The following is a 22,919-nucleotide window of genomic DNA, read 5'->3' as shown; positions in this document are numbered from 1 at the left end:
AGCCAAAATCTGTACTATTTGATATCATAGGTACCTTCTGGTCATGATAATTTCCCTTATATTTTCTTTTCTTCCATCACTTAGAATCCTTCCCCCCCCACACACACACAATGTTCCCTATGAAAAGCCTAACGTTGCTTAAATATAATAAGCCGGGAAGCCAACTAATCTGCATAAGATACGAAAGAATTACTCTAAAAAGAGGCATATCGCAAAATCTTTATTATTTGGTCTTGCTGGTGTTATCTCTGGAAGAATTTCAGGTGGTGTTTCATCACTTCCCATTCAGAGCCAACTTTGACATTCCCATTATGTTGTACATATTCTGCATTATATTGGCAGTGGTTTTATTTAAATGGCACAGTTGCTAATTTTTTACTCTGCCAGAATTGTTGCCTCAAATGCAATACCATTTTAAATATGTGTACTTTTCGTCTTCCTTTCTTTTAGTAAAAATTCTATGAGAACTGTGTAAGCAAATCAAAAAGATAGCTGTGTTTAAGCTATTTAGATAGAACTAAATGCAGCTACATATATCTACCTGATTCTAATTATTTACTATATAGCATGCATAAATTGTTACTATAATGTGACCATATTTTGGGGGGGGGGGATAGCTTATAGTAAATATACAGCAACAAAGACCAACAGAACTAGAAAACTTATACTGTTTATGAGTATTTTGTTCCTTTAAAATAAATTTCAAATATATTTTGCTGGTTCTAGTTTTTAAAACAGTCCAATTTTCTATCTGGTACAAGCTTGCTTTGCAAAGATGCTTGTATAAATGGAAATGAGCACTAGTCCTGTTTCAAACTCCTTCTGGACTGGATATGTAGCAGTAAATGTATCTATATGCTGGTTCTTTCCCATTTTTAACTGAAAATATAACTGCAGAAAAAAGAATAATTCATATCAGATTGCAGGTCAATTCCTCATCCCCAAAGTGGACAAGAGTAGCTCAACATATTTTTTTTAAAGTTGAACTACTTCAGCTCATGTAGCCTTGTACTTTAGTGTCCTCTAGTGGCTGAATTCACAATTTTCTGTTGTGGTGTGAGAGGAGGTGGGGGTGAGAATAAAGAAACTAAAACATTTATCATTGGGCAGAAATGAACATTTTTACCTCACTGTGTATAGCCAGAGGGACAATGCACATAGCCATTGTTGGACTTTCCCCCTAGCTGGCTTCTTTTCTACACAAACCTAGTATAAGCCCAGAAAATTAGTCCCATAAAGTGGCAAGAACAGATAGCTAGATGTGTGTAGTTTTGTATGTACAGTATATATATCCTCACAAAAGTAGCTTGAGTTTTATGGCAACTGATTCACCATGCACATATAGATATTGTAAAGGTAAAGGGACCCCTGACCATTAGGTCCAGTCGCGGACGACTCTGGGGTTGCGACACTCATTACGCTCTATAGGCCGAGGGAGCCGGCATTTGTCCGCAGACAGCTTCCGGGTCATGTGGCCAGCATGACTACGGTAAGCTGCTTTCTGGTGAACCAGAGCAGTGCATGGAAACGCCATTTACCTTCCCACCGGAGCAGTACCTATTTATCTACTTGCACTTGACGCGCTTTTAAACTGCTAGGTGGGCAGGAGCAGGGACCGAGCAACGGGAGCTCACCCCACCACGGGGATTTGAACTGCTGACCTTCCGACCAGCAAGCCCTAGAATCAGTGGTTTAGACCACAGCATCACCTGTGTCCTGGTGATATTGTAGGTATTAGCAAATTGAAAGAAGTCAAAATAGAGGGTTTAAAGAATGACTTTTGTTGAGTTAAATCATCGGCTAATCTGATTTCTGTTCATTCTGACTAGTAGCACATTTTCAAAGTTTTACAGAAAGGTGAACTTCACCCCACCTCAATTTGAACCAGCATTCCAGAATGCCTTACATTTATTCAGGAGAGTCGACCTCACAGTTTATACCAGACAGGTAGGGCAGTCTGGTAAGGATTTTTCTATATGTGGTTGCACGGCGCCCTAAATTCCTGGAACCAATAATATTAGAAATTAACTAAGGCTTGGAGTATTAAAGCCTGGAAGTAGCCAGACTCAAGTGTATTTTGGATAGATCCATGTGTTTATTTGAATTGTGTACTGTACTAGACACTTCTAATTCTCTAATTAGCTTGTTTGAAAGTCTAATTAAGTTAGGCCAGGGTTCCCCAAACTTGGGTCTTCAGCTGTTTTTGGACTACAATTCCCATCGTTCCTGACTCCTGGCCCTGCTAGCTAGGGATGATGGGAGTTGTGGTCCAAAAACAGTGGAGTGTTATAAATAGGGGTTTGTTAACTGTATCCCTATTTTCATCCATCCGGCATTGGAAGGTGTGCCAGCTCATCAGGGATGTTCTTGTGGGTTTTGGTAAAACATTCGATCTCAAAATCTGCCACGGTTTCATTCCAGACTGAGGAATCTCCTTCAAGTGTTGTCTTAAGCAGCATTCAACAGCAACCCTGAACATTTTTATATACACACATGTATCTATAAATAGGGACACGGGTGGCACTGTGGGTTAAACCACAGAGCTAGGACTAGCTGATGAGAAGGTCGGCGGTTCAAATCACCATGATGGGGTGCGCTCCCATTGCTCGGTCCCTGCTCCTGCCAACCTAGCAGTTCAAAAGCACATCAAATAGGTACCACTCTGGCGGGAAGGTAAACGGCATTTCCGTGCGCTTCTCTGGTTCCCCAGAAACGGTTTAGTCATGCTGGCCACATGACCCGGAAGCTGTACACTGGCTCCCTCGGCCAAAAAAGCGAGATGAGCGCAGCAACCCCAGAGTCGTCCACGACTGGACCTAATGGTCAGGGGTACCTTTACCTATCTATCAATAATCATTCCTACACAGAGGTCATGTACTGTTGATTCTACAGGGTTCTAATAGAGTGTAGTTATCACCCCGGGGGGGGGTCTGTTCTTCCTGGGAGAGTACAGTTTGGGAGAGTACAGTTTGCAGCATGCACAGCCAGACCCCATGGGAATTGTAGCTGATGAGTGAGCAAAGAAGCACAATGCTGTTTTTTAGCCTTTTTCGTGATACAAGTTACTCCTCCAAGAATATGTTTTGCCCTTTTTTAATGCACCTCCTCCCACACTGAGAGGGTGAGGGGTAAGGTGAACTCAGTACAGCCACAGACTTGGAGCCAATCCAATGCTCCAGCCAAATTCCTTTCACTTTCCTCCCATGACCACTGCATGGGGCTGACTCAATTATTGTGGGATGAGCATCTCGTATAATTCTTAGACTTCAAGCTATATACTTCAGAAATATATTCAAATTTCTATCCATTTACCATTAACAGTTTCTACCTACTGTAAAGACTGAACACTGACTGGTACACTAATCTCAGAACTACCAGATCTATCTAAGTCCTTCATCCTTTCATGCTGCTGCTTGGGGGCCTCCATCTGTCTCCACCAGCCTGGACCTACAGACCTGCAGCTCCTGAGAGTAGTGCAGGGACTAGAACCCTGGGCAGGCAGGCAGCATTGATAACACTTGCTGTCCCAGCTAGGTGTGGACCAGCTGCTGAGGCAGGACTATAAAGCCTGCCTGCCTGCCTGCCTTGGGACTTCCATCTGCCTGGACCTGCAGCTGCCACTTGAGAACTTCCATCTGTCTTCATGTACCTGGGCCTGCAAACCAGCAGAGAGTCGTGCATGAACTGGGACCCTGAGTGGGCAGGTAGCACTGTTAATATCTGCTGACCCAGCTAGAAGTGCACCAGGTGCTGGTGTAGCACCTTACAACCTGCCTGCCTTGCAGGTGGGGGTTCCACCGAAGGGCTGACACAAAAGAGTATTATCCCTTTGGTGGAAGCAATTCACAGATGGAACAAGGGTGTGGGCCAGCCCCCTTGTGCCAATGCTCTTCCCCAAAGAGCCTTCTCACTGCTGGAAGCCAAGCCCAAGAGGAGCTGTCGCTCTTGGCCCCACAAATGGACTGCCACCCACACCTATCCTGGCTGCAGCAGGACCTGTACCAGGAACTCCCACCTGAAAGCGTCCCTGTGGGCCCATACAGGGTGAAAACGAAGTCAAGGCTAAAAACTATGACAGAGCTTGCTGCCTGGAAGTGTGCTACCTGTGGCCTGCTGCCCTGAAGAAAATAGAGACCCCTTCTAAGAGAGGATGCCTTCTGCCACAGGGTAGGTGCTCAGCAGCTCTTTCTGATATTTTGAATTATTATGACTTTATTGAATGGCGTTAATCATTTTGATGAATTTGTTGTTTGCTTCATTTGTGTGCTATTGTGTTTAATAGTATGGTGACTGCAATGTTTGTACTTTCTTTAATGCTGTTGCGATTGTTGTGAGCCGCTTTGAGCTCGGCATTTGGCATTGGAAAAGCGAAATACAAATATTAAATAAAGCCATCAAGTGCAGCCCATTCAGTGCTTGTTCTAATCCAAACTCCTTTGCAGGTGAGAGGGCATTAACACATTTAGACACCACACATTTAGAGCATGTGGCTTTCCCCCCAAATACTTCTGAGAACTGTAGTTTGTTAAGGGCCCTGAGAATTAAAGCTCTGTATGAGCAAACTTCAGTTCCCAGTATTCTTTGGAAGAAGCCATGACTGTTAATGTGCTATAAATGTGCTTTAAATGGATGGTGTGGGGTGAACAAAGAAGATACTCCTTCCTTCCCATTACCATTCCAACATATGTAAATAATGTACATCCTGTAACAGAATTGCTTAACCAAACATTTTGTAATATGGGGAGAAAAGGCCAGATTAATGGTTAGCTGTGTGCTAACTCAGACTCTGACCTATCTACTGCAAACAACAGATCAGCTGTCCTCACCACACACACACACACACACACACACACCTCTACCTGGTAACACACAGCTTTTTGGTGTGGCTTCTCTTCGATTAGCAACACTACAAGTGATGAATGGTTTATAAAATCTAAAAAGGCCTTTCGAAAGGTCTGTGGGTGGAAAAACAGTCATTGAAAGTTAGCGGTTATATATTTGAATATAATGGTTATATGTCTGAAATTTGTCCCTTCAAATATGACTTGAGTGTACACAAATCTATTGGCTACATTTATGGCATATATTTCATGTGGATGCAAATTACATCCACACATCCATCTATGAATAATTTTTTTCATTTAGATTATATCACCCTAATTTATCGCTCCATTTCTGGAAATATATACCAAAGGTTTCAACAGCATCTTAACGGTATTTTATTGGGGACACACTTTACTGCGTTAAATTGCATATGTCATTGACAACATTACACATATCTCCATGAACAGCCATTAGGATATTTTCCCACTCGTAAGCGGATGGCACTCAGACACAAAAAAAGTAAGATGATGATACCAAGTTCAAGTTTTCTTTTACGTCTGATTCAGTGTAGCCATGCAGGTTCTTGACAGATGATGGGCTGGATGAGGATCAATAGATTAACCTGAACCTTGACAAGATGGAGTTGATGTGGGTGAGTGGTTCCTGGATCTAATAGTCCTGACAGGCAGAGTCAACTAATGCTAGTTTTGTCCCCATTGTCCTATCTGCTTAGCTTTCCAAGGGCAACACTGAGACTAAGTACCAGGATGCTGGCAGGCAGCGTCATCTTATGGACTGGTTGCAAATAAGTAGGTGGGGAGGTGGGAACTGGCTGAGGGCAGACTGAATTTGGTTGGTCAGTAGACCAATCTCCACTACCCAACAGAAGTCATCTTCCCTCTCCTTTCCCAGAAATTCAGCACCTACTACTTACCTTGTACGTTAGAGGTTTTATATCTGTTACGCTATTTCAGGAGGATTTATCTTGTAGTCAATAAAGCTGAAAATTCTTAGAAGACTCTAGGTGTAATTTATGTGTAATTATCTGATTTTTCCATTTTTAGCAGCTTCAACTCTTTTGGATCCTTTCACCTTAGGTTTTTATTTTTTTAAAAACACCATATAAGTAATTCAAGTAATGCCACTGTCATAGCATACAAAGGGGTTATGAGATCTAATGACAAGTCCTAATGAGCCCTCTGACATTGGCATTACCAGCGTGAATTGCTACAATGGCTCTCTCAGCATTTTCACCAATATCTTTGACTGAAACGGGCCAGCTAAACAGTCCTTGAAACTGCTACTCCAGCTGTTCCTTTTTTTGCCAATTCTATCATTGGATAGATTGAAAATTCTGTTGTCAACTTCACCCTGTCCAAAATGAGCAATCTTAATCCACGCAAGCAATGCTGGGGAAAGTGGCTGGGGAAACTCAGCCAGATGGGTGGGGTACAAATAATAAATTATTATTATTATTATTATTATTATTATTATTATTATTATTATTATTATTATTATTATTATTATATACTACCTAGCACCCTGCATTCCGTGTTTACATAAATTATCCTTATGTTATAACTTTGCTGTAACTCTGATATGGTTCTTGGGCATTGCCCTGGGGGCTCATGCAATTCAGATAAAATGCTTTATTCAAATAAACAAGTAAAAGCTCTATTTTTGCAGAACTAAGTTTTATTACCCTGAGATGAAGTAAAAGAATAGGGTGAATCAGCAGGGGTGCAAAAGCTATTGAATATATTCTTGAACCTAGAAAAGCAGAGTGGAAATCTGCTCTCTTGGATCACTGAAGCTCATACCAAAAACACTTCTACTATTTTAGTTAGATTCTTGGCTCTTACATAGTCAAGCTTATCCATATCCTTACTTCTACATGTGTTAGCATCAATACCGTGGCATCTTGGATAAAATTAGGGTTTGAAAGCTGCACCATATCAATGTATGTTAGCAATATTGAACAGCCCATAGAGTGACAGCCATTTTGCATCCTAGGCATGAACTGTACTTGGGCATGATTACAGTGGTACCTGTGGTTACGTACTTAATTCATTCTGGAGGTCCGTTCTTAACCTGAAACTGTTCTTAACCTGAAGCACCACCTTAACTAATGGGACCTCCCGCTGCTGCTGCGCCACCAGAGCACAATTTCTGTTCTTATTCTGAAGCAAAGTTCTTAACCTGAAGCGTTATTTCTGGGTTAGCGGAGTCTGTAAACTGAAGCGTATGTGACCTGATGTACCACTGTATTAGTTTTGGTCCAAAGTGTGATATGTGTACATAACCAGATGGAACAGCTAATAATAGAATGTAATTACAGTGGTGCCATGCACAACGAAAAACTTGCTAGACGAAAGGGTTTTGCGATTTTTAGGTGCTTCGCAAGACGAAAATTTCAATGCATTCCTATGGGAATTAAATTCCTATGCATTCCTATGGCCGTGCTTCGCAAGACGAATTTTTCGCAATACGAAACGACTCGCGGAACGAATTAATTTCGTCTTGCGAGGCACCACTGTACTGTCTTTCCTGATCTATGCTACACATGCACCTCTTCTTTGTGGCATCTGAGGCAGAATGAAATTCAAAATGGTGGCCACTCTGTGACATCCGAGCACTCCAAGGCTGCTTTTCTAGAAGGTAGCTGCCAACCTCAAGTAGTTTGGTGTCTTCAGTTCTTGAATGAGATTGTGTCTCACTGACGTCTGTGAGGCTTACTTCTGAGTAAGCATACAAAGGGTTGGGCTCCACCAGTAGCATAGGCCCTGTCCTCACAAAAGGAAAACACACAGCTACATAGCCAAGTGTATCTCCAGCTAGCCGGGAAATCTTTTTATCCTCCTACTGCTCTTCACTTGTGTGTTGAGGTGAAGGCCTCTAGCTTTTGATAGCACTTTCCCTAACTCTCAAGAGAGGTCCTTTGATTTTGACGGCCCAGTTGACAAGCCAAAGCCATAGATCAGAATGTATGGAGGTTCCCTGTCTCCCCCTCTTCCAACTCGTGGCTTGCAAGATGCAAATCTCAGGCCTATTCTTTTCAAGTGTTGCTCCTAATTCCTTTAAAACAGTGTTCCCGGTGATACACACCACCATAACGAACATTTTTCATGTATTATTAATGTATTTCTTTGTTCGGTGTTCGAAAGAAGGAGGTAAAAAAAAAAGTTTTGATTTATTCCATACCTTAAACCCAATGTGACAAAATTCTGAGATGGCAGCGGGCTGCCTCTTTCTTTCACCAAGATTTGAAAACTGAAGTTAAAAGTCTGGAATTACACTCAGATGCATTTCTCTCTTGTAATATTAACATTTTTTTTATTACCTGAACTATTTCCCCTGTCTCCCTTGACTCCCACAGCAGGGACTCTCATATTATTTCCCGCAGCGTTCCACCTCCACTTTCAGAGACGTGGATTTCAGGAGCTGCCCTACCGTTTATCAAAGCTTTCCCCTTGGTCATCAGAGAGAGAAAGAGAGAGAGAAAGAGAGAGGCTTATCTAGTTTGGGCTGGTATGAAATTGTCGGCTTCTACTCCCCCCCCCCCGCTTTTTCTTCTTCCTCTTCTTTGTATTGAGTTATCTGTTCACAGCTGAGTAATCTCACTAGAACTGCTGGGATGATGATCTTCATTCAGCACCTCTGGCAGCTAAGCCTAGGGCTTGTAATAGTGCAGTGTATTTATAGCTACAAACACAAAACTGGGCATGCAGCGGTAAGATCCACAGGATACATTGCATTTATCACGTACCTTTGACCACCACACCTACTCTTTGGCCACCAATGCACCTCTTCCAGGAATAATTACCTCAGGAATTGAAGCCACCAAGATACTTCATGTTGGTGGCTGTCTTCTGAAATTCAAGCGAAAGGACAAAACTTTCTGTAGGGACATAAGTACACCAATTTTGGTCTCTCCTAGCAACTAACCTGGTGTTTCTGAAAAGTCCACAAGCTGCCCTTCCCCAGCGACTACATGCCTTGTAGTCACTAACAACCCACTACTGATGGTCTGTTGTAACCTGCTGCGATAGGTCGGCCAGGAATATACTGATAGTATAGCCATTTCTTTAATATAGACATATTAAAGAAATCTAAGGAGCTCCTTAAATGTTACTCTAGCCACATTTAAAATGCTTTTACAGGCCTTCCTCACATAATTGCAAAGAAAAAATGCTTCAGCCTTCTGGCAGGCAAGATACCAATTGCACCAGGCCCAGTAGTTTGGATTTTACTTGGGCGAGAAATTTACTAGATAACGAGAATCTGGAGAAGGGTGAAGGAGCTTGAGAGAGAGAGAGAGAGAGAGAGAGAGAGAGAGAGAGAGAGAGAGAGAGAGAGAGAGAGAGAGAGAAGTGCTTGGGTTATATATGCCTGTGTCACATCTAACAATGCAACCCTAACCATGTCTACTCAGAAGTAAGTCCTGTTGAATTCAACGGGGCTTACTCCCAGGTAAGTAGGGTTGGGAATGCATCTTAGAGCATTCCCTCTCTGTGAGAGAAAAGGAGTCTTGTTACCAAATTTTTGATAGGGGTCTTGTTACCCAATTTTTGAAAACAATTGGTTTTTAAGCATATTTACATAGGAAAAATATAATCTGCCTAATTAATTGGGAGCACTTCTTTTTACTTGATCAGAAATTAATCAATATGTGCACAATACTATACTCTTGACAAGCACCCCAGGGATCTACCCCTCTGTGGGCAGAAAGAGGTCTGAGCACAAAGTAGAGAAATATTGTGGTGCTTTGATGTCAGACAGGGCAAAAGGGGGCATTGGTGGCGTTGGGAGAAGATCACAAGGCTATGGATATGCCAGATACAAAGCCCTCCCATTCCCCTAAAACAGACCCAAAATGAGACAAAAACTACACTGGGCCTGGGTGTCCTTAAAGAAGGGAGGAAGAAACACTGATGTAACAATCATGCCAGCTCATTTTTTCCCCTTGCAAGGACAAAAATACAAGTTTTGGCTGTTCATCCACTTTTGATCCTCCCTCCTTTGCCCAAATCAGATTGGTCTGTCCATCTAGTTGGTTCACAAACCAAACACTGCAGCTGTCTACATGTAATGTTTTCCTTGTCACACATTTAATTGATTACACCTGAGGGTGGGATGTTGAAAAGAGGAAGTGTTTTGTAGTGTTTCACATGAGGAAACATGGTGCCAAGGTAAAATGAAGTTCTGTGTTTGTTTCCTCTGGCAAACCCAGAGGTATCTGATTGAACTTACCATTTGGCCAGAGAAGTAAATATTGAGGTGATTGCAGATAACTTTAAACATTTAAAAGCTCACAATGTATGTGGCAATTCTCTCTGTAAGCTCTAGCCTCCAACCATAATTTTCAGCTCATCATTACCTTTCAGCCACCTGCAAGGTGAAGGGGGGCCATAATTCCAAAGGCTCAAATGCATGGACAGGATAGAAATGACATTATTGATGCCAGGCAGTAAACTTTTTAAGTGGGTATGTATGGCTCCTGGATCAAGTCTAAATTGGCTGTCAGCTTGATGTGGAGCAACATTGTCCTGTCAATGCTACAGACACTGGAAAAAAGGGTGTTCCTAAATCCCAGCAGCCATTTGGTTCCAGGTGGGCTTTTGACAATGTAAATTTAGAAGACATTTCCTGTGATAGCATTTCTCTCCCTCTCTCTTTTTAAAGCTGATTCCATAGATCTTAAGCAAACACAGTGGCACATTCTCACCCTCCTTTCATTCAAGTAGTCGTAAAGGAACAGTTTATGCAGAGGTGTTTAACAAATCAAAGAGACTCTTACAACAATGTGAATGGCTCAGTCTAGGTGATTAGTTTTTTGTGTGTGTCTTTTTAAGTTATTAGAAAAGGAGACCAGAGCATGTGGACTAGTCTCTGTGTACAAATGACTGATAGAATGGGGAGAGATCAGAAACAATATTGCAGACAACAGATGAACACAGAATATTTAAAAAGCAAGGAGGGAAGAGAGGAGCCCTGCTGAAAGATTAAAGAAGAGAGAGAAGTACAAATGAGCAAATCAATTATTGTGTGAAGATTTCTAGGATGTTGTTTAATTCATAGTGGTCTGTGCTATATTAGGCTCCCTCACAGTTTATTTTCTCTTTTTTATTGATGTTTCTTTTAGTTCTGTCTCTGGCATCTGATTCTATGGGAATGGGTAATCCTTTGAGGGTAAGTGTTATGAAATGGAGGTCTGATCCTGAGCATCATTTCTGAGAATGTTAACTGGGTTCATCCACACTGTCATATTGATTTCCACAATGATGTGGAAGTAAGTGATGCTAATATGAGAGAACCACAAGATTAGGCGTTCAGAATGTGGGGGGCTTTAACAAGTTGTGCTTTCATGAAGCTGAATCTGAGCAGAAAGTCAAATGATCACACATTTTTTGCGGAACAGACTTCACTAACTGGAGGCAACTTTCTGCCATTTTTCATGTACATACAATATGCAATAGGCACAACATGGCCCCATGTTGGGAATCTACTGGCACTTATTTCATAGGAAGTATGTCTCAACAAAACACATGCAGTAATACTATAGAATATTTCATTTGTTTAGCCCAAATGGGGACCAGGAAAAAAATTGTTGTAGCTGTTAAATTCACTGTATCCCCCCACCCCCCACCCCAATCCTTGTTTGTTTATCATTGTGCAAATTTCATGGGCCCAAATACACCTAAATAAATACATTTTTAAAAAAAATTATGAGAAGCTGCATTTCCAACCCTTTAACAAACTGTAACCCTCTTAGGAATATCTCTTCACTTTTCAAATTCCCCCCCCCCCGGGAATTCTAGCAGAGAATTAATGTGGCCAAAGTAAAAAGAGAGTGTCATCCATTTCAAATCTGAACATTTTAACCCTTCCAATATTTTACATGAATTTCTATCTATTCTGTTCCATTCAGCTGATACTTTCATTGGGTAAAATGCCTACAAAATTTTGATTCAGTAATTCAGAATTTTAAAAATCACCTCTAATCTTCAACTAAACTATCCAGTTATGATACTCCCATAGAAACTGTCTTTGTACATCTCATGTAACTTGCCTTTTGAACACTTCTATTTTGCCATTTCTATATGTACTTCAAAATCAACAGTATATATTATTCCATAATTTTTACCGCTGCTGCTGCTGCTACAATTACAGTTGTATCAAAGTTTGTTGAAGGCATTACACAAAATCATAAGCCGCAATGATCTTCTGTGTCACACAGATCTTACAAATGCATTAGTATATATTTTTCAAAGGCACCTTGGCTGTTTTGTCATCCAAACCTCATTGACATTCACAACATTTCTGTAGGAATTGCTGTAGTACGGTAGCTAGCATGCATGAAATGGAGTAAGTCACAGCCATGGGGGAGGGGGAGTCACTTTCTCTCACTTTCTCAGATATGAAATGTAAAATGGTACTTGGTCATACCTGTGCAGGTTAGCTCAGTTGGTAGAGCATGGGACCCTTAATCACAGGGTTGTGAGTTCAATCCCCACGCTGCACAAAACAATTCCTACGCTGTAGAGGGTTGGTCTAGATCATGGGTAGGCAAACTAAGGCCCACATACGGTCTGGAAATCAGTGTGTTTTTACATGAGTAGAATGTGTGCTTTTATTTAAAATGCATCTCAGGGCTATTTGTGGGGCATGGGAATTTGTTCATCCCCCCCCCCCAAAAAAAATAGTTTGGCCCCCACAAGGTCTGAGGGACAGTGGACCTGCTGAAAAAGTTTGCTGACCCCTGGACTAGATTACCCTTATAGTTCCCTCCAACTCTACAACTCTGCGATTCTATGATTCCATGACCTCTTTCAACAGCGTTGTAGCTTATGGTAAGTGGTAATTTCCCACATATCACTTTGTACTCTGCATATTTAGTTACCAAAGTCACAACAACTGTATGTTAGGATTGTAAATAGATCCTAGTCATGACTCAAAGAAATTTCACTCAATAATTTTTGAGGATCAAACATTTCTCCTGATCAACTGCCCAATGACCACCTTAACAAAAGCTGATTTATGATACATTTGCCCAACCTAATGCTTGCATAGTACAGATAAATCTGTGCAGTGTGACCAGTTTGGCCCACACATACAAGAAGCAGAATTTTAAACTATATTGGTATCAGCACAACATTATGTTTAGTACGTACTATATAATTTTTGCAAAGAAGTCACTGAAGTGATGCACAAGGGCACATCTTAATAGAAAGCAAAGGAAGTGGCATCACCCAAATATGATCTATATTTCACTTGATCAAAGACTTTGTAGGGGAAAATAATTAAAAAGTAAAAGCCTTACGCAATGAGATTTAAAAGAAAACTTAGGAGGCTGACAAGATGCATCTGGCACAACTTCAAAGTCCTTCAAAGTACATATAATCAATGTTTGTCAATAGCAGTTTTGCATCCTTTAATTTATCTTTCATGGGTTTAAAGCATGTTGTTATTAGGATCCAGTCCACACTTTAATTCTGTTTGAGATTTGATGAATCAGGGCTTTATTAAAATTCAGTGCACCTTATCTTTGTCAAGGACAGATTACATAAAGCTGTGCTTTATTACATTTCTTTCATCTTCCTGTCTTTCGAGCTAGAGAAAGTTACCTTATTTATGGAAACTTTCGTAAGACTACAAACACTGTTTGGCAGTGAGCACCTCCATATGAACGTGTGTGCTAAGACCTGTGTGAATTAATACAAGAACATAAATATAGCCATACTGGATTGACATAATGGTCCAGTGTCCTGTCTCTGACGGTGCCTGAATCAGGATGTTTAAAGAATCATAACATTACAGAAGAATTATTTCACTCTCTGACAGTGCTTCTCATAATACATTCTGGGGAGTATGAGTTCTTCAGTAGCTGATTTGGGGGGTTAGTTTTTCACAGTGAGACAATGCGGACAAACATCCCTGGAAGAGAGCTTTCCTACCACTCTGTCAACACTGTCAGCCATTTTGACTGCTCCTGGAATCCTCGGTATTTCTCTGGAAGTTAGACCTGTAGTGGCAGGGGAGATTGGTAGGGCAACAGTTGGAAATCAGTTTGGAAGAGACTTGTTAAGCTTTAGATGGCCTATAAGCAATGCCTCTGCTAACTGTACTTGTTCAACCTGTTCATCTTATGCAGCAGTTTTTCCTTCACAGGAGGGATGGGTGTGTTGTGCCTCTGTACAAACTGCCACTCATTTCCTATCAATTGGAGAAAGATAAGTGTAATACAATAAACAAAACAACTGGGGATTGGCCCAGTCAATGCTAACAACTCCTTTGCTTCAATCTTGCCCATGGACATCAATGCCTCACTGCTGCATCATTAAGAATGCCTCACTGGTGCATCTACTCAGAAGTCCCATTGTGTTCAAAGGGGCTTCATCCCTGGTACCTTGGTAGGTATGACAATGCAGCTTTGAAAGTTTAGTCTAAACAGAAAGGTAGGTTGTGAATGCTGGGCAAAGCAACCCTAAATGAGGGGCAGAGATGAGAAGATGGAGAGAGATTCTGTGGTGAAGAATCATCATGCCTATCAGTCTGCCAACTTGCTGCATCCAGGGCAGGGCAAATGGGATTTTTCATTTCTCTTCCCATTGACTTTAGGGCAAGGGAGGTCTTAATGAGTTCTAGGCAAATTTTATGGGTATACCAGGAAATTGGAAAGGGAGTTGGATCCGGTGGATCTGCCACCACACCTGACATACCCACTTCCCTGGAATGCCCCAGTATGTCCACCACCAGTGGAGGGACATGTATACTTGTAGAGTGTTCTTTTCAGGCATTGGGGTGGGGTGGGGGACACTGGCGGTGTAGCCGTCGTCCTAACCTTGCATTTCCCTCTCTGCCAGCAGAGCTGCACTTATCCCATTTCTTTTTACTTTGGAATAATGTCTTAATGGTGGTTTTGATGGTGTATGTACTCCATCCTGGGGCCATTTCTTGAAGGGTGAGTTATAAATAAAAATAATAAATAAATAAAGTTTCTTAATTATATCAGCTGGCTGTAGGATTGCAGCCTTAAAAACAATAACTTAATAAAATATGTGCTTAATTTTGGTTGGATTACAACCTTAGACAGCAAGGACATTTAGCTCCCCAAAGAAAAATGAGGACTTGAAGCAACTGTTATATCTTACCATGGACCTGCTACATCTCCCATTGTAGGAGTCAGATGACTGAAACTAGTGATAAATCCAGATGAAAAAGGAAGAAGGTTGATAAATAAATAGCTGTATTGTCCCTTAATATATGCCATAGATAAAGCTCAGAATGGGAAACTCTCTAGCAATAGTACTTCTTGGGTCAAGATAATCAAAAAGGAAAACGTAGTTAATAATTTGCAAGGCATAAACCTGTTCTCTAACTATTTAGATTGACTTAACGGGGGGAAATTGAAAAGAACGAAAAGCTTGTTCACAAAAAGGGGGGAAAGCCGTGTGAAAATAAGGATGGTTAACTCTTTTGTCTGTCTGTCGATTCTTCCCCTCATTGTCTTTGTTGGAAGAGCAACTGTTTGTGTAAGTATATCTATTTAAAGAACTTATTTAATATGGATTGATGAATTCATGTCAGAAGAATATAAGACTGCTCATAAAGCTGAGCTTTAGATCAGCAACCAAGGAAAATACATAGCAGAATTTTATGGATTTAACATTTAACATTTATCAGAACGTTATTGGGAAAATATGTTCCTAATCCAGTAGAAACATGGAAAACGTTGGAAAAGGGACACAGCACTTGAAAAATGTAAAATTAGTAAACACATCTTCCAGCTTTGCCATTTTCTTTCCTGCTTCTTCCATGATTCTTTTTCTTTCTTTCTCAAAACAAAATCTGTATCTGTGAATGCAACCTACAATAATTTATGCAAATTGTGGGTTGCTACTTGCTTTACAAGGTGCATCTTACATACTTTGTTCACTCCTGTCCAAAAAGTTGATCAACCACTGTCTGGAATTCAACATTCATGGAAATACAGATTTTGCTTACTGACAGTCAATTAATGTTGCTAAAATGCAAAGTAACCACAGAGAAAGAGCACAGCAGAATATGCAGCGGGATAGTTTTTAATAAAACATAGTGTTTCATCATAATTAATGTAATATGAACTTCTTGGAATAAATCCTGCCGGGAATGTGTTGTGATCACTTGATGACAAATAGGTTGTGAGCTGACTATATTCTTGGCCATAGAGGCCCTTTCCAAATAAGATGTGAGAAAACATCTGTTGTCAATGTAATTCAGATGTTAAATGTTGTTGTGTGCTGGTGGACCTTGTGATCTAGGAGTAGGTGTGTGACATGTTCTGGGTAGGGTTGCATTGAAAATTGCGTCTAGAAGGCAGCAAACAAACAAACAAACAATGACTGTGTGGGCAGGTTGACTTAGGGGTGCATGTAAGACAGGAGGGAAATGAGAGAGAAAATGAATGGATGATAGGTGAATAGGGTCATTTTGTTTGTGTGTGTGTGTACAGGTGAAACTCAAAAAATTAGAATATCGTGGAAAAGTCCATTTATGTAAGCAATTGTTTTCATTAGCTACTGGAGATAGAGTTTCACCTGTATTATGTGTTAGTGGCTGAAAGCATGGGAAAGAGAAGATAGGTGTTTGACTTAATGGGTGGTGGTGGGAGAGGGAGAGTGGGGGCAGGAGGGTGTTTTCATTTGATCCACCCAGTTTCAGCCCCACCCAACAGCTCCTCCAAGATAACGCAGTCACTGACTAAATAATATTGATGTTGCCATTGCCGAATTAAGGAAGTATATAGCCTGAATGAATTTATGACAGTACCAGCAGTTCATAACATTTAATACAAGAAATTCATAGGTTTAAGTCCTAGGGTTAATGCCCTGTATGTACTATAACATTTAACAATGTCAAGTTTTCTCAGGACCAAGCCAGATGTGTGGGGAATGTAGCAGATACAAAGCAGCAGTGGGAGTCCTAACTCTTTACACAATAAGAAGTGCGCAGTTGTGGAGGAGAGCAGAATCTAGAACCATCTCCTCTCTTATTTCTCTGCTTTTACGCAACTTTTGACCAGCTTGGCTCTGACACTAGAGGTGGTGTTGCAAGCATAGAGAAGAAGGCTGATAGCTGATGCAATGAAGTTTAGCAGAGGAAAAGGAAGCAGGTTTTGCTCCTTTCCTTACATGGTTTCTTTTCTGTTAAGTATAGGCATAGGCACAAAAAAACTTGCTATGCGAACATGACAGAAACATGTTTAGCCTGCACACAATTGGCACTATGTATACTTATTAGGAACTAAGCTCTGAACTTAGAACTTACTTCTCAGTAGAACTGCTTAAGAGGTGGCTGCAAACATTTACAAAAGGAGATTGCTCTTTAAAAACGATCACCAGGCATCTGTTCTGTGCATGCGAGAAAATGTCTTCTGTTCTGCTGCATTGTAACCTATTAGTCTCTAGAGGGGGAAAGCAAGTTGCCAATTCAGCATTGTTCATTGATCAAGGAAACCCAATATGCTCTTTTTACAGGATGGGTCTGGGTCTGCCTGAAGCTACAGGATTGCAAAATGTCTTAGCTAGATGCATTAGCAAATGTTGCACTGATCTCTTATAGAGGGAAAAATTCTTTCTGACCCCTGAAGGCAATCAGCATATGCCCTGAAGCGTGAGAGTTCCCTTACAGCTAAAGAGTCTTAATGGGCTTCCATAAGCTTTAAGTCGAGCTACATAACCTGCATTCTCAGCACAGATAGCAAAAGGTTTGATGATGCAGAAATCTTGTGTCAGACTCATCGGAAGGCCTGCCTCTTGAGCTGTAACCCAACAGGCTTTGCTGTCCCTGTCTAAATGAAATCTGTCCTGTCAAAGGGACCAAGTACGCAAGCTCAGCTAAAATGGTGCAAAACGGTGTAAATTCTTGCCGTAAAATGAAATTAAATGCTGTGACTTTGGGATAGGGTGAGAGAGAGAACCTTAAACCTGGAGGTGCTACTACTTACAGGATTTTTAAAAAATAAATAAATAAATGTTTCACTCTATTTTAAATTCTACATTACCGGCATTTTTATGTAATTTTCTGATTCTTCAGCTTCTTTGTCACCCCCAAAGTAAGTCTCTAAGCCTTAAAATTGTTGAGCAAAGCAGGAAAAAAGTGCTTCAGTGCTCAAGGCCAAGCTACACTGTAATGTTACTGCAATATCTGCCTCATGAAGGGGACTGGTGGTGAAATTTGGTTGTATTTTGATTTTACCTAATTTGCAGTCTCTGAAACAATACCTATAGAAAAACCAACTATCCTTTGAAACTGTTTAGAATGTCAATGTATGGCTTTTTAAAACAAAAAAACAAAACAAAACAAAAAACCCATAACACTTTTCTGAATTTTGTAATGCAGTTCTCCAATGAAATAATGTGTTAAAATTATGTATATTAGGCAGGCAGAAGTGGCTCATGGGGTAGGGTATAACTGCTATGCTAGCTTCCTAACACTGCTGCTTAAAGGGAAGTGAGGCAGCAGGGAGGCTAGCATGGTGCAAAGGCACCAGCAGGAACCCTGGAATGGCCCTGCCAGTGTGTTTGCACCATGGCAACTTCCTTGCTACCTCCCTGTAAGCAACAACAACACACCTTCTGGGAAGCTGGTATAGCAGCTCTCCCCCATCTGCTGAGCCACTTCTATGGGCAGGAACTGGTGTTTGAATGGCACAGCAAGTTTTATTTTAATGCCAACAGCTGGGGGGGGGAGGAAGGACCAACATGGCTGTCCCTCTGGAAACACCTACAGTTTTGCCATTCCCTCTTATTGTTCCCCAGTACTGTGGAATTGTTTTTATTTAAGCAGTTTATAAATATGAAAAGGTTGGAAATATTTGCGGTGAAACTTTCATCCATCTTTCTTTTCCTCAGTTGCTATGAAAATGCATTTTCTCTTTGCTTTGTATGGCAGACTTTTAAGCACTTTTCAGGTTTCATCTCTTATAGTTCCAGACTGAAATGACCTATACCTGGGGAATTTGATTGCATGTCTATAGGTGAATGTGTTACAGCACACAACTCTTAATTTTGCTGTTTTCATTGTATGTTATGGCCTGATCCAGAACATGGAAAACTTGAGCATTTACCAGAACCCCAAAACAAGCAAAGAGACCATTTTTCTACCAGTGTAGCCATAATTTAACTGGGCATGCAGCACTCCAAGGCTGTACACCCACTGTACATTTAATGCACATTTAAAGCACACCTAGCCCAAGAATCGTGGGAACTGTAGTTTAAGTGTACTGAGAACTCTAGCCCTGTGAGTTGTAAACTACAATTCCCAGGATTTTTTGGGGGGGGAATCAGGAATCTGCATAGTGTTTGTGCAGCGATAGAGGTCAGAGGAACCTTGAGTCTCTATATCACCCCCCCATTCCAGTTTGAGGGGGCCCATTAGCCACCTTGCACATTTTTAGAATTGAGGAGTAAGATAGAAATATACTGAATGAATGAATGAATGAATGAATGAATGAATGAAATAGCACCAAATTCCAGGTGCTCAGAGTATTATTATTTTTCATTACCTGCGTCCTCCAGGCTCTTTCAAACAAAAATACACCAAACTCTCTAGGGTACAACTTATTCTCTGTAATCTTTGGCTTCTTTTACCTGAGCAGCACTGTACTTTGGAAAAAGTCCCGCGTGTTGTCAGGTGAAATTAAGATAATTCCAAGTTTTGACATTTTGAACTGCAACCATTTTTCAAATAAAATTCCAATATATTAATATAGGCTCAGGAATCTCAAAATGATTCTGAAAACAGCTGTTCCTTGCATTTTTGAATTAAGTGTTTTTGTCACTGGTTTCCTGAAATAGTGCATTAAAATAAAGCTCCTGAAAGTCTCTCAAACTTCAAAATGAATGTTTTCTCAGCTGTTTACAGAATTAGCATGTATATTATACAAAATTATACACAATTATGGTATTTAGCATGTTTGTCCCATAATAAAAATGCAGTATCTAGCTACGCTGGATAGCAGAAACAATTAGTTTTGTGAAACACAGTATCAGTACCTATTTTTCATTTCCTTTCAAACTTTGAAAGACAAGCCCTCCCTCTTCTGGCTACGTAGAACATAACAAGCAAAAAAGAAATGGACAAGCAAATGAAAGATTGCAGGCTTTAAATGGTGGCATTTGTACTAGCTTGTAGTTCAATAGTTAAAATACTGGTTATAGTATATATATTCAGGAGCGTGCTGAATTTATATACTAGAGTAGCAAGCAAGTGGTGGGTGTCTTAACTCTCGCCGCTAAGCATTCTAGGTGGCTTTAACATTAGAACTTGGGTAAGAAAGAAAAAGGGGACTCGGGTGGTGCTGTGGGTTAAACCATGGAGCCTAGGGCTTACTGATCAAAAGGTCGGCAGTTCGAATCCCCATAATGGGGTGAGCTCCTGTTGCTCGGTCCTTGCTCCTGCCAACCTAGCAGTTCGAAAGCACGTCAAAGTGCAAGTAGATAAATAGGTACTGCTCCGACGGGAAGGTAAACGATGTTTCCGTGCGCTGCTCTGGTTCGCCAGAAGCAGCTTAGTCATGCTGGCCACATGACCCGGAAGCTGTACACCGGCTCCCTCGGCCAATAAAGCGAGATGAGCGGTGCAACCCCAGAGTCGTTCATGACTGGACCTAATGATCAGGGGTCCCTTTACCTTTACCTTTAAGAAATAAAAAGATGATAGAATCATGAAGCTGGGCATGAGAACCTCAAAGGTAATCTATTCTATCATTCTGCAATTGAAATATGCCTGCGTTACTTGGTGATACCCAGTGGTCCATCCACTTGCACAACAAAAACCTGTTGGAGCAATGGGACTTCTGGCATCCTTCTCTCCCCAACCACTCCAGCCCTTTGTGCACCCCTGAAATCTGCTCTGGAGGGTCCCCCACAAAGAGCAGATTTGCAGGGCACACGGGCAGCTGCAGGGGATGGAGAGGAAGGAGAAGACCCTATTCATGAGTGGGTGCCTGCCTTTGCAATGTTGGACATTACCCATCTATTTTAAGAATGCAATCCGAAAGAAAAATTTACAAAAGAGTGGAACGATTTCATACTATATCTAAAGAAAAGGTGCAACACCAATACAGTGGTAATTATAGAATAGCCCCTGCCGTACTATAAAGCGGGGGGGAAAGGAAAAGGAAAAGAAAACGGAAGCAAAAGACAACATTAAAAGAATAATTTTCGGGCTTAGTCTTAAAAATACACATATTGAAAGTTTATGCTATATTAAATTTAATGAAGAGATAAAATGGGAAGCCTCAGGAAGAAACTATGAATAATTTCAGCCTTACTGAAGCACTCAGGAGGCTAGAAAAAGACATTATTTTTAAAAGAATTTACTTAATAAAAATTATTCGGATTAAAATTATATGTAATCATATTCTTTAGTGTAGGTAAGTGTAATGTGTATTGTGTATTTGTATTAAGTGTTTGTATGTATTTGTATTATGTACGTGTATGTGTATGTATATGTAAGTTTGTAATTTGTTTATTAAAATTAAAAAAAAAGAAAAAGAATGCAAGGCATGCAGAAAAATGGTGAAGTCGAGATTGTCCCTTATGCCTTCAGGATAGTCCTGATTCAGCTTTTAAAGAAGAACTGTTCCCACCTTAAGGTGTTTTCCTTAAAGTTGCATTTAGGTATGTATTTATTATACCCAGCTAAGCAGTTCTCCCCAGGTCTAGTGTTGATACTTTTCCCTTGTTTGTGGATAGTGTCATTTTGGATACATAATAATCAGCACTCAAAGAATGAGTTCACTATTAGTAAATAGGATTTATGGGAAGGACTATAAAGCCTTTCAGAGAAGTGGAGTCCTAGAAATCTAAATCTGTCTCTCTTCTCCCCTCTGAAATGATCTATCCATTGTCCAGCAGAGATTATCCATGGAACATAAAGTATTGGTTGAGTTTGTGAGCTGCTTTTGAAATTGTTATGAGAAAGCTGCATAGAGACGATTTTAAATAAATAAATGTGCAACTTCGTCCTTGAAAACTGCACAACGTTACCGTCTGCATTGTTCAAATGCATTTGCTTTGCGTAACAAGGAAGGGTTTAGGGTAATCCAATTTCCAAATGCAGTAGCTTTATTAAAAGGACTTCCCAGGCAGTGCCTAAAATCTGACTTAGTTGGCTTTATACATGTCCATTTTTCTTCTTTTCTTGCAGCTTTTTTATATCCTGTCATTTGACCAGCAAGCTGGTAAGCAATATAACTTCTTCTTTTCCCCTTGTAGCAAATACTTCAGAACATGTGCACTATCATATAGCTAAGGAGGCTATAACTTAACTGAGCAAGAAGCATAATTGAAGGTTTGATTTTAAGCAGCTTAGCAAATCCACTGATTTTGGTGGAATAAGACTTGAAACTTTTGTTGGCAGTGTGGAAAATTAACAGCACAATCCTATGCATGTCCTTTTTCAACTGCTCTTTTAAGTGGATATTTTTTATTCTAGGCTGTATTTGCTCTGGGTTGCATCCAGCACTATGCAGAGAGATTTCCCCTTCTCTCCTCTCTCGGGTGCCCTCAAAATCTGCTCTGGAGGATCCTCCAATCCTCTGGAACAAAACTTTGGGGGTTGGTGGTTAAGCACTTTAGGGGAAAGAAGGAGGGTAAAGTTTGGTTTCGCAAACAGAAATCTGCTGCACTAGCAAAACAGCAGCACTGAATATAACCTATTGGGTTTGAAATTGTCTTTATAGGAAATTGTTTGAATTGGTTTTTATATATCAAATTGTTTTACATACGTTTCTATTACTGATGTTTCTGTTGTTAAATTACTTTGAGATGTTTAACAGGAAATGATACCTAAATGGGAATGAATGAATGAACGAATGTCTACTCAGAAGTAAGTCCCATTGAGTTCAATACTGCATACTTCTGAGTAGACATGTATAGGAGAATACTGAACATTATATTCTGGTGGTTGGTAAGTCTGACGCAAAAGCAGTAATGAATTAATAGCAGATAAAATGTGTATTACATGTTATGGAAAGTGATCTGCTTTACTTCCTGTATTAAAGTTTACAGAGTTTGGAATAAATTTATGTCAAAAACTATGTAATACTT

The 22,919-nt window shown here is 40.5% G+C and overlaps 1 protein-coding gene across 1 annotated transcript in view; it reads left to right on the top strand.

Moving 5' to 3' along the window:
- Window positions 1–15,230: 15,230 nt before the first annotated feature.
- Window positions 15,231–22,919, top strand: part of HABP2 (hyaluronan binding protein 2) — a 32,508-nt gene continuing 24,819 nt past the window's right edge. Inside the window, exons 1-2 of the mRNA XM_033149634.1 lie at window positions 15,231–15,356; window positions 22,018–22,051. Of these exons, the coding sequence (XP_033005525.1) occupies window positions 15,288–15,356; window positions 22,018–22,051 (103 nt within the window). The 5' untranslated portion in view covers window positions 15,231–15,287. The remainder of the gene's footprint in view (window positions 15,357–22,017; window positions 22,052–22,919) is intronic.

The sequence above is a fragment of the Lacerta agilis genome, chromosome 5 (assembly GCF_009819535.1).
Source record: "Lacerta agilis isolate rLacAgi1 chromosome 5, rLacAgi1.pri, whole genome shotgun sequence".
In the NCBI taxonomy this organism is placed as follows: Eukaryota; Metazoa; Chordata; class Lepidosauria; order Squamata; family Lacertidae; genus Lacerta; species Lacerta agilis.
This window is presented reverse-complemented; position numbering and strand designations above follow the sequence as displayed.